Source organism: Nanorana parkeri, unplaced genomic scaffold, assembly GCF_000935625.1.
Source record: "Nanorana parkeri isolate BGI_ZX_2015 unplaced genomic scaffold, ASM93562v1 scaffold942, whole genome shotgun sequence".
Lineage (NCBI taxonomy): Eukaryota > Metazoa > Chordata > Amphibia > Anura > Dicroglossidae > Nanorana > Nanorana parkeri.
In genome coordinates, this window is record NW_017307210.1 from 421,522 (window position 1) to 433,314 (window position 11,793).

An 11,793-nucleotide genomic window follows, 5' to 3' on the forward strand; every position below is an offset into this window, starting at 1 on the left:
TTCCCTCCCTCCGCCGCCTCTCTGCCACATGCACCGCTACAGATGCGGCTCTCTAATCGTGCGGCCGCTCACTCCTCAAGGGGTACTCGGGAGGCCCTCTGTCTAACATACATGATTAGAGGGCCGCATCTGCCTGCTCCAGCCAGCCCGGATCGCCTCAGTATACCCTTGAGAAGCGAGCGGCTGCGCGATTAGAGAGCCGCATCTGAGGCGGTGCAGGTGGCAGAGAGGCGGTGGAGGGAGCCACTGCACCTGCGCAGGGGGTTCAGTGACGGGATATGCTGCGGGCCAACTGGCTGGTGTGGCCACAGGAGAGCCCTCACTACCAACCAGAGCCCCCACTGACCACTGATATATATAAATTATATATTATATTGCCGCCCACACAGTACTGGTGACCCTTGGCGTAACTCCAACCTCCATTAATATTAATGAAATAAATACAGATACGTATTTAATGTAATAACTGCATGGTATTTCTCAGGGCGGGTTTCCTGATGGTGACAACAGTGGACCGTGTCTGTGTAATGCGTGCCGAAACGGCCACTTGCAGTCTCCATTGGAAACTCGTGTGACAACAAAGGAGCAGAAACTGGAAGACAGGAACAGAGTGTTGTCACCTTATAACAGGAAGTGCCTGAACACACACCGTCCTGGCTGGATCTACAGGGATTTTTTTTATTTAAATGAAAGGTACTGGTTTACAAATATAATGTGGTGACCTCAGAGTATCCTGTGTCATCTTGTGCCTCCGGTGCACCCTGAGCTCTCCCCCCTCCCAACCCCGTGACACCCAGACCTCCACACAGCTTCAGGTCCGCTCCTGTATTTCCTGCACTGTCTGTCAGGAACCAGATCTGAACCCAGGACCTCTCTTGTAGTTGGTGGTGGTTCTACCTGCAGAGCAACCTTAGAACCTTGGATAGCTCCTTGCCTGATCTCCTGTGTGATCCTCAGGTAAACCTAGTTTCTGCTGAACTCCTTGCTCCTCCCTTGAACTTCCTATTTAAGCCACGCCTCTGCACTTCCTGTTTGCCACATTATTGTGCTCCTGCCAATATCTTGCTTCCTGCTCCCTCTGTGATACAATCCGCTCATGCTGCTACCTGTGTACCGACCTTTGGCTGCTGATTCACCGACTACTCTCATCGTCTTCCACTTCATACCTGATACCTTTGGCTACTGACCTCGGCTTGTTCTCCGACTACGCTTCTGCCTGCTCCTCCACTACTACCGTCTGCTTGTGTACCGAACCCGGCCTGTTATACCACGAATCTGCCTGCTGCTTCAGCTACTGGACTTCGAGCCTGATCCCAGATCATGAGTCTCTCTCTCTCTGCGGATACAGACCTCTGTCCATGACAGCACAATAATGGAACTATGCGCTGCACCATAGAAAGCCCTAGCACGGATTCTATAGGTGAACTTACACTCCTGAGAACAAAGACACCATGCCATGAGTGTGCCGAGGTCACCATAGAACATCAGGACCGATAATGGACATTTGCTGGGAGGTGACAAGATATCAGATTGCACAATAAGAGTCTTCAGTCTGGAAGCTCCTCTTCTAAACAACATCCTCCTATTGACTCCCGTCTCTTGTGTAGCATACGGAGGTCTCCTTCGGAAAGAGGTGATTAATGAGCGTCTCCCCAGTCCTGGCCCGTCACGGTACAGGTGTCGCCTCATCCCTCTTGTCCCTCTCTGACACCACGGAGTCAGAGTTTATCTGGTCGAGGGGAATGAGGTGTCAGGTCCACCACGAGAGCCATTAATCCTGTCTGAGTGAAGCTGTGATTTATGAAACCTATTACTTTAATGATCTTATCTGCGGCAACCACCGGGGCTGCCTATTTAAGGGCCATTTACAGCGGCAAAGGCTGGAATTTGTGGGGGGAAGAGGGGGGGGGGAAACATAGCGCCGTGACAAGCAAGATGACCGGAACAGCCAATGGCCCCATTGACGCTTATCGACCGATCCGTAATAAAAACAGTCACCGGTCTATCTGGATGGAGTCAGTCTACGGGAAGGAAGGGGAAGAGGTTAAAGCCTAACTACAGCCAAAAAAAGGAAGTGCATGATGCGTGAAGGCCTTCCCTGATAGCAGCCACTCGCGGCATGTCCCTCTTTTAAATCCGCCCCTCGCGGCATGTCCCTCCTTTAAATCTGCCCCTCATGTAATGTCCCTCCTAATATCCGCCCCTCGCGTTATGTCCCTCCTAATATCCGCCCCTCACATTATGTCCCTCCTAATAGCCGCCCCTCACGTTATGTCCATCCTAATATTCGCCCTTCACGTTATGTCCATCCTAATATCCGCCCCTCACGTTATGTCCCTCCTAATAGCCGCCCCTCATGTTATGTCCATCCTAATATCCGCCCCTCCCGTTATGTCCCTCCTAATAGCCGCCCCTCATGTTATGTCCATCCTAATATCCGCCCCTCCCGTTATGTCCCTCCTAATAGCCGCCCCTCATGTTATGTCCATCCTAATATCCGCCCCTCCCGTTATGTCCCTCCTAATAGCCGCCCCTCATGTTATGTCCATCCTAATATCCGCCCCTCCCGTTATGTCCCTCCTAATAGCCGCCCCTCATGTTATGTCCATCCTAATATCCGCCCCTCCCGTTATGTCCCTCCTAATAGCCGCCCCTCATGTTATGTCCATCCTAATATCCGCCCCTCCCGTTATGTCCCTCCTAATAGCCGCCCCTCATGTTATGTCCATCCTAATATCCGCCCCTCCCGTTATGTCCCTCCTAATAGCCGCCCCTCATGTTATGTCCATCCTAATATCCGCCCCTCCCGTTATGTCCCTCCTAATAGCCGCCCCTCATGTTATGTCCATCCTAATATCCGCCCCTCCCGTTATGTCCCTCCTAATAGCCGCCCCTCATGTTATGTCCATCCTAATATCCGCCCCTCCCGTTATGTCCCTCCTAATAGCCGCCCCTCATGTTATGTCCATCCTAATATCCGCCCCTCCCGTTATGTCCCTCCTAATAGCCGCCCCTCATGTTATGTCCATCCTAATATCCGCCCCTCCCGTTATGTCCCTCCTAATAGCCGCCCCTCATGTTATGTCCATCCTAATATCCGCCCCTCCCGTTATGTCCCTCCTAATAGCCGCCCCTCATGTTATGTCCATCCTAATATCCGCCCCTCCCGTTATGTCCCTCCTAATAGCCGCCCCTCATGTTATGTCCATCCTAATATCCGCCCCTCCCGTTATGTCCCTCCTAATAGCCGCCCCTCATGTTATGTCCATCCTAATATCCGCCCCTCCCGTTATGTCCCTCCTAATAGCCGCCCCTCATGTTATGTCCATCCTAATATCCGCCCCTCCCGTTATGTCCCTCCTAATAGCCGCCCCTCATGTTATGTCCATCCTAATATCCGCCCCTCCCGTTATGTCCCTCCTAATAGCCGCCCCTCATGTTATGTCCATCCTAATATCCGCCCCTCCCGTTATGTCCCTCCTAATAGCCGCCCCTCATGTTATGTCCATCCTAATATCCGCCCCTCCCGTTATGTCCCTCCTAATAGCCGCCCCTCATGTTATGTCCATCCTAATATCCGCCCCTCCCGTTATGTCCCTCCTAATAGCCGCCCCTCATGTTATGTCCATCCTAATATCCGCCCCTCCCGTTATGTCCCTCCTAATAGCCGCCCCTCATGTTATGTCCATCCTAATATCCGCCCCTCCCGTTATGTCCCTCCTAATAGCCGCCCCTCATGTTATGTCCATCCTAATATCCGCCCCTCCCGTTATGTCCCTCCTAATAGCCGCCCCTCATGTTATGTCCATCCTAATATCCGCCCCTCCCGTTATGTCCCTCCTAATAGCCGCCCCTCATGTTATGTCCATCCTAATATCCGCCCCTCCCGTTATGTCCCTCCTAATAGCCGCCCCTCATGTTATGTCCATCCTAATATCCGCCCCTCCCGTTATGTCCCTCCTAATAGCCGCCCCTCATGTTATGTCCATCCTAATATCCGCCCCTCCCGTTATGTCCCTCCTAATAGCCGCCCCTCATGTTATGTCCATCCTAATATCCGCCCCTCCCGTTATGTCCCTCCTAATAGCCGCCCCTCATGTTATGTCCATCCTAATATCCGCCCCTCCCGTTATGTCCCTCCTAATAGCCGCCCCTCATGTTATGTCCATCCTAATATCCGCCCCTCCCGTTATGTCCCTCCTAATAGCCGCCCCTCATGTTATGTCCATCCTAATATCCGCCCCTCCCGTTATGTCCCTCCTAATAGCCGCCCCTCATGTTATGTCCATCCTAATATCCGCCCCTCCCGTTATGTCCCTCCTAATAGCCGCCCCTCACGTTATGTCCCTCCTAATATCCGCCCCTCACGTTATGTCCATTATAATATCCGCCCCTCATGTTATGTCAATCCTAATATCCACCCCTCACGTTATGTCCCTCCTAATATCCGCTCTTCACGTTATGTCCCTCCTAATATCCGCCCCTCACGTTATGTCCATCCTAATAGCCGCCCCTCATGTTATGTACCTCCTTAATATCCGCCCCTCACGTTATGTCCCTCCTTAATATCTGCCCCTCATGTAACGTCCCTCCTAATATCCGCCCCTCACGTAACGTCCCTCTTAATATCCGCCCCTCATGTTATGTCCATCCTAATATCCGCCCCTCACGTTATGTCCCTCCTTAATATCCGCCCCTCATGTAACATCCCTCCCAAGTGCTGCTCCACCCCGTGATTGCCAGCCAATGGGCAGTCTACGTCACCAGGAAGTGACATGGGCACTGCAGACTGGACCCTCCAACTCTACTGAGCAGAAGAAAGACCCGAGCCTATCATGTGACAGTAGAGAGGTAAGTAGACAAAGCTTTTGTTTCTCAATAAACACTTTCAGATAAGCACAAGAAGGGGACGTGTTGATTTTCCTAAACACAAAAATGTGTTGGTCCTTCGTAACACTCCAACCATCGGTCTTGCACAGTTGTACCGTCTCCTCTCCTGGACTGACATTGCTGACTCTGATATCACTGCACACTGGGAGCTTCTCACAATGTGCATTAGAAGCTGCAGCAAGTCACACAGAGCCCTCTTCATTTCCTGGCTGGAGGATGTTAGGCATCATCTAGCTCCTTTCCTACCCAGCCCTGGGCCCGCCCCTTTCATTCATTGGATGGGCAAACAAAACAAAAACCCCCCTGAGATCTGGTAACTTACAATGAACTGCTCGATGTCTCTCTCCAGACCCATGTTCGGCAGATCCGGCATCATGTGAGATACAACTTTGAACCCAGCGTCTTTGGACATGTGGAAGGACTCGCACACCGCTTTCACCGTGTGACCCCTGAAGAAGAAACCAGAACAACATTTACACCAACATACTTCCATTCTAGATCCTCTATTTACAGATCACATGACCAACCGCACACTGGCTGACCTGGCGCATTGTTATAAAGGAAACCACGAGGCCATTAATGGAGTTTGATCCTCCACCAGTACAAAAGAATGGTAAAAAGTGTTCAACGTCCCAACATATTACACATAAGTATTCTATCACTGCCTCTAGAGCTGTGCTTCTCAACCAGGATTCCCTATGATCCCACGACTTCTAATGAGGTTGTTAGAGTTTCATTGAGCAGTGAGCAAGGGAGAACTGATCACCCACCTACACTGACCACCAATGTAAGGCACATTCTTCCCACGGACCACCAATGTAAGGGACATTCTTCTCACTGACCACCAATGACCACTGACCCCCCAATGTAAGGGACATTCTTCTCATTGACCACCTGGGACATGACAATTATATCCAGGGTTCCTCTGGGCTGAGGAAAGTTTAGGAGAGTCCGGGGTACTAGAAAAGTGAACCTAATGAAAGAAGAAGTCTCGGTCTCCTCACAATGGGGTTGTCAGCGTTAATCTTTCATGTTGCAGACAATGAAAAGCCCATTAATACGCCGAATGTCTAAACTCTCCCCCAATCGATATGTACAATCACCCTTCACCGACGCCCATTATGTCCACCAAACGAGCTTTCTATCGGGCTGAGCACGGAGAGTTAATGACGCGCGGCTCTATAGGCGGCAATCCATTTGCAGCGCCGTCTCTCTCTCTCTCTAGTATCTGCCGCAGTGAGTTTTCAGTATCAGATGAGTCCTGGAAGAAGAAGGGAGGCTTCTCTCACAAAGGGCCACCACTGGGAATGTATTGTCAGTTTCAAGGCTTTAATTGCCGCATTTCCACTATTGTTATTACATGATGCAGAATTTTGGAAGGTCGCGCCATTGCAAATCCAAGACAACATTCTACCCTTTATGACCTCAAATGTAACTACGGGCAAAATACAAACTGACATACATGACGCGGTCTGTCACTGCTGCTCTCTCTCCTTGTGCAGGGTGACTGGTCTGGTCTCCGCCTCCTCCTGTAATAAAGACCGGAAGTGAGGTGAACACATACCGGCGTTCGCTCACCCTCACAGAACTATGAAGTGAGTGAAAGGAACTCGCCCCATAGTTCTCCTTTAACACCGCGGACTTCAAGTGGTTAAGGGGATGCTCAAAGGAGGTGGCGGTTGGCAGAGCTAAGTTCTGAAATCAGAGAATTCAGACTCCTAGTAACAAAGTAAAAACTAGTTTCAGAGAGGCACACGGAGGGTCTCTGACCAATAAAAGGTAACAGGGGGCATCTTGTGCCTAGGTGAGACTTCACATTAAGCGTCTAACAGGTTCATTTGAAGTCCTCGTACAGAATCTTCCGGAGCTCCAGCCGTTCAGTAAACGCTTCAACCTCTGCTAATTAAAAGTAGGATTTGTAACAATAACACAGATGTGCGGACAATGCCGATCCGCCTAATATTAATTACACTTGGAAAACGTCCTTCGCCTGTCTGCTCTTCAGCATGGCTGAGGGGCGCTTGACATTTCGCAGTAAATGTAACCGATCTGACGAAGGTTCCCCCCCCCCCCCTTCCTAATTACAGAGATGGACTAGAGATGATCGCTGAGCTGAAGCTATAATGAGCGGCCTCCTCCTCTGAGAAGGGTCAGTAATGACCGGCCTCCATATGTGCTCATTCACTCACGAGGACTTTCCATTCACTCTCCGACGAGTCGTGACACTTCAGCGCTCTGGATGAACTTTGTTTAAAGCGAAGAAATGAAAAAGATTCCTCTGCTGACAACCTGAGTGTCGGACTTCTTAAGGGGACCAGCTGCATCGGGCATACTGGAGAATTCTGAGAATCGTTTGTATATTATTCTATTACATACATACAGTATATACATTATATATGGTTAGACGTAGAGTTACTCTCTTCTCACTATAACCTGTATGGTTGTACTGTCTCGTTGGATCCCAAGCCCTATTCTATAGAAGCCATGGTTCCCATACACTGAGCTTTATGGTTCCTTCTGGCCCACCATACCTTAACCTGTCTGGTTATATCTTCTTATTGCTCCCCAAGTCCAACTCCATAGAAGCCATGGTTCCCATACGCTGAGCTTTATGGTTCCTTTTGGCCCACAAAACCATAATCTGCCTGGTTATATCTTCTTATTGCTCCCCAAGTCCAACTCCATGGAAGCCATGGTTCCCATACGCTGAGCTTTATGGTTCCTTTTGGCCCACAAAACCATAATCTGCCTGGTTATATCTTCTTATTGCTCCCCAAGTCCAACTCCATGGAAGCCATGGTTCCCATACGCTGAGCTTTATGGTTCCTTTTGGCCCACAAAACCATAATCTGCCCGGTTATATCTTCTTATTGCTCCCCAGGCCCTCTTCCATAGAAGCCATGGTTCCCATACACTGAGCATCATGGTTCCTTCTGGCCCACCATACCATAACCTGTCTTATTGCTTCCCAAGCCCAACTCCATAGAAGCCATGGTTCCCATACACTGAGCCTTATGGTTCTTTCTGGCCCACCATACCATAACCTGTCTGGTTAAACCTTTTTATTGCTCACCAAGCCCTCCACCATAGAAGCCATGGTTTCATACAATGAGCTTTGTGGTTCCTTTTGGCCCACCATAGCCTAACCTGTTTGGTTATATCTTCTTATGACTCCCCGAGCCCTCCTTCATAAAAGCCATGGTTTCTATACACTGAGCTTTCTGGTTCATTTTGGCTCATCATAATCTGTGACAAGACCAGTCACCCTGCACAAGTAGAGAAAGCAGTAGTGACCGGTCATTATTACAGGAGCCCTGCACAAGGAGAGAGAGCTGCAGTGACCAGTATTTATTACAGGAGGTCACACAGATCTGGAAGAAATACACAAAGCTCACCAAGATTCACACATGACTCTTGTATGAGGACAATATTTACTTACCCCTGAATACGGGTTTAACATGAAACGGGCCAAAAATGTAAGCCAAGTCTTTAGAAGATATATATATATATATTTATCTATATATCTTTTAATATACAGCTTCCAGCAACAACGCCGGTGTTCCCACCAAGAGCAGGAGAGAACGTGGCGGTTTATCGCTCGGGAGGGAAATAGAAAACACTGCTGCTCGGGCCGGTGACAAGGACAGGCCGTAAGATAATAGAGGTCATGAAAAGTCAGGATTACAAGTCTCACACTTCAAAGATTTATTGATTAGGCTGACGCGGCGCCTTGGCAGGGTGGTTATCTCCAATCTCTACCCGCCCACTCGCCAGATTTTTTTTTTCTTTGTGGTTTTCATTATTTTATTGCACAAAACCTCTTCAGCTTTTGTCAGCAAAAAAAACAACTTTCCAGAAGGGGAGCCGAGCAAAACGCCGAAACTCGAGGTAAAGGACGCACGAGATTTGGACGGCTCTGATGGCGCTCCCGTGTGGAGGAAACCGGAACAAAGCATCATGGTTGGGTGAGGGTTCAAAAACCCGGATTGTTCATATTTAGACTTTTACCAGCCGATCACAGGCCGGCTCGTGCACGCTCCAGGAAATACAAGGCAGATAGATATTCGAAGGGCTTGTTGTTGCTCCTTAAAAAGGAGAACTATGGGGGGTGCTTTTCACTCACCTCATAGTTCTAGCCGACCTGTGACAATGAGACTGTCACAGGTCGGCTCAGTAGATCGGGAAGTGAGCGAACACATACCGGCGTTCGCTCACCTCTGGATCCTGTCACGGCTCTCTGCCGTGACAGGGGGAGGGGTTGGATTCCCCCCTCCCCGCTCCGATCCGCCAGCGCTGACTGGCAGAACGAACGGGGGAGGGGGCGGGTACAGCTGGCTCTGCCTCTAGATAGGCAGAGCCAGCTGTCAGTCACGCAGCTGGGCGGATCCAGACATAATTGTCGGGATCCGCTTCAGCTGCGGCGTCTCGGTATACTGCGAGCTGTTGCTAGGTTGTGTCCTCCCGTTACCCTAAGGAGAACTATGAGGAAAAGCCCTCACCCCAAAGTTCTCCTTTAAGGGTACAACTGACCATAAAAGCCGCATTGACCAGGAGAAGTTCTCCTCATACGAAAGTCATGTGTATTCTTCCTTGAGTTTTGCTAAACTTTGTGCATTTCCTACTACTAGAAGTCAGTGTGAAGAATATTTTTCCTTTACTGGCTTGAGTAATCACCAGAATACAGAGTAATATCTTCAGGGGCCCAGAGAGCTGCACAAGTGCCAAAGGGCCATAAGGTTGTGGCCCCAGGGCCTTAGATTCAGGATGACAATTCAACATAACATAAACAAATTCCAAACACCGTCCTAATAATATTGCACAGTGTTAAGTAGGGATGCACCGATACTAGTATCGGTATCGCTGCCAATACAAAGTATTAAGGCCAGTACTCGCCCAAATGCTCCCGATGGCTATCCACATACCGGAACCTCCGGTATCAGGAAGCCGGGCCGCGAGTCGTTAAACGCCGCCTGGCTTCCTGATTGGCCTCATCACTAGGGAGCATGGAACTTGCTTCCCAGCCAATCAGGAAGCCAGGGCGAAGGTCATGACTCGCCGGGAAGCCAGCTCCATGCTCCCTTGTCACAGGGTGGCGATGGATTATGGATGCGGCTTTCCGGCAAATCAGGAAGCCGGATGGCGTGCAATGACTCGCCGCCCAGCTTCCTGATTGGTTGGGAAGCTGGCCAATCAGGAAGCTGGGCGGCGAGTCATTGCACGCCATCCGGCTTCCTGATTTGCCGGAAAGCCGCATCCATAATCCATCGCCACCCTGTGACAAGGGAGCATGGAGCCGGCTTCCCAGCCAATCAGGAAGTCGGGAGCCGTATAATAACTCGCCACCCAGCTAATAAGGAGGCCAGGTGGCGAGTCATTACCCACCCCCCGGCTTCTTGATTGGCCAGAAAGCTAGCTCCATGGTTCCTTCTTCCCAGCTAATCGGGATGGCAGGCGCGACTCATTACACGCCACCCAGCTTCCTTAATGGGACTTCCAGTATCGTTTTTTCAGTGAGTACCAAAAAAAATATCAGTACGCTTGCTCGATACAGAAAAAATGGTATCGGTGCATCCCTGGTGTTAAGTCAGGATATGATTGGTTCGTTGCCATCTATGGTACCATCCTCATCGATGAAGACTCTACTCACCGATTGGTATCTCTGGCAACATCTTCGTACACGCTCTGCACGCCGATCTCCAGCCTGGTGCAGCCGTATGACAACATGTCGCTCAAGTGACGCTTCAGGCAGTAGTCCGGCCGAGTCTCTATGGTGATCCCGACACACTTTGTGTTACTGCGCTCGGAGTACCTGGAACGGAGAGACATTGACAGTTGGCACCGGGACATTCACAGCGGAACAGAATATTTCTTATTTCAGTAACTTTGTTACAAACCCGAGAAATCCAAACTAAACTCATCGTGAAAAAAGGATTCGGAGTTTTATAACTCTACATACAATGTAACCATCGCACATTTCACACTTACTATGTTACCGAACTGTCACTGCAATGATTGTATTTTCTGGAAAAAAAAAAAACTTAAAAAAAAAGGAGAACTATTAGGGGAGTGATTGTCACTCAGCCTCATAATCTGAGCCGACCTGTGACAATGAAGCTGTCACAGGTCGGCTCAGTAGATCGGGAAGTGAGGGAACACATACCGGCGCTCGCTCACTTCTCGATCATCTCCCTGCAGAGAGCCGTGACAGGGGAGGGACTGGATTTCCCGCTCCGATCCTCCAGCGCTGACTGGCGGAACGGACGGGGGAGGGGGCGGGTACAGCTTTATACAGTGAGTCATGTGGGGTCACATACCCATGTGACTTCCTGAGCACCCCTGGGACGCCACCCCCAGGGGGCACAACACCACGGGCTTCTGCCGCCCCCCGAACCCTCGGGCCAGACCCCGTGGTTCTCCGCTCACATCAGGAGGTAGTGCCGTCGGGGGTCCTCCCACTGTCTAGGGTCTACCCGATCATCAGGGCCTGATGCAACTAGCAGTGGACCGAACCGTCCTCTGACACCAACCATTACGTCAGAGGGTACTAGAATGTTCTCCCATCGGGTGGCAACATCCTCTCCCCTCCAACAACTGATAAGAACAGATACTACACTCGATCTTAGCCAAAAGGCCAAGAAGCCCCATTCTCTATCTGCAGTGCCATTTATTGTGAATTGCACCCCAACGCATTGTACAGTAGAGCCCAATGCACCACTACACACATACCGTGCATTGTGGTGTGCTGCTTTTTGAAAAAAGAGGGTCATGTATGTTTTTCCATCCATTGGAAGCCCATTCATGATGGCAGCCTAATCATAACATCAGCCCGTTCACAACACCTTGATCTACACTGCTTTTTTGTTTCCCTGCATGCAACAGAGCCTGATTGCCCCCCTCCCCCCC

At 50.2% G+C, this 11,793-nt stretch overlaps 1 protein-coding gene across 1 annotated transcript in view; it reads right to left on the reverse strand.

The window, feature by feature from the left end:
• Window positions 1–11,793, reverse strand: part of ELP3 (elongator acetyltransferase complex subunit 3) — a 77,374-nt gene that overhangs the window by 34,468 nt on the left and 31,113 nt on the right. The window contains exons 8-9 of the mRNA XM_018566361.1: window positions 10,538–10,699; window positions 5,213–5,339 (exon numbers count right to left, since the gene is read on the reverse strand). Coding sequence (XP_018421863.1) covers window positions 5,213–5,339; window positions 10,538–10,699 — 289 coding nt within the window. The remainder of the gene's footprint in view (window positions 1–5,212; window positions 5,340–10,537; window positions 10,700–11,793) is intronic.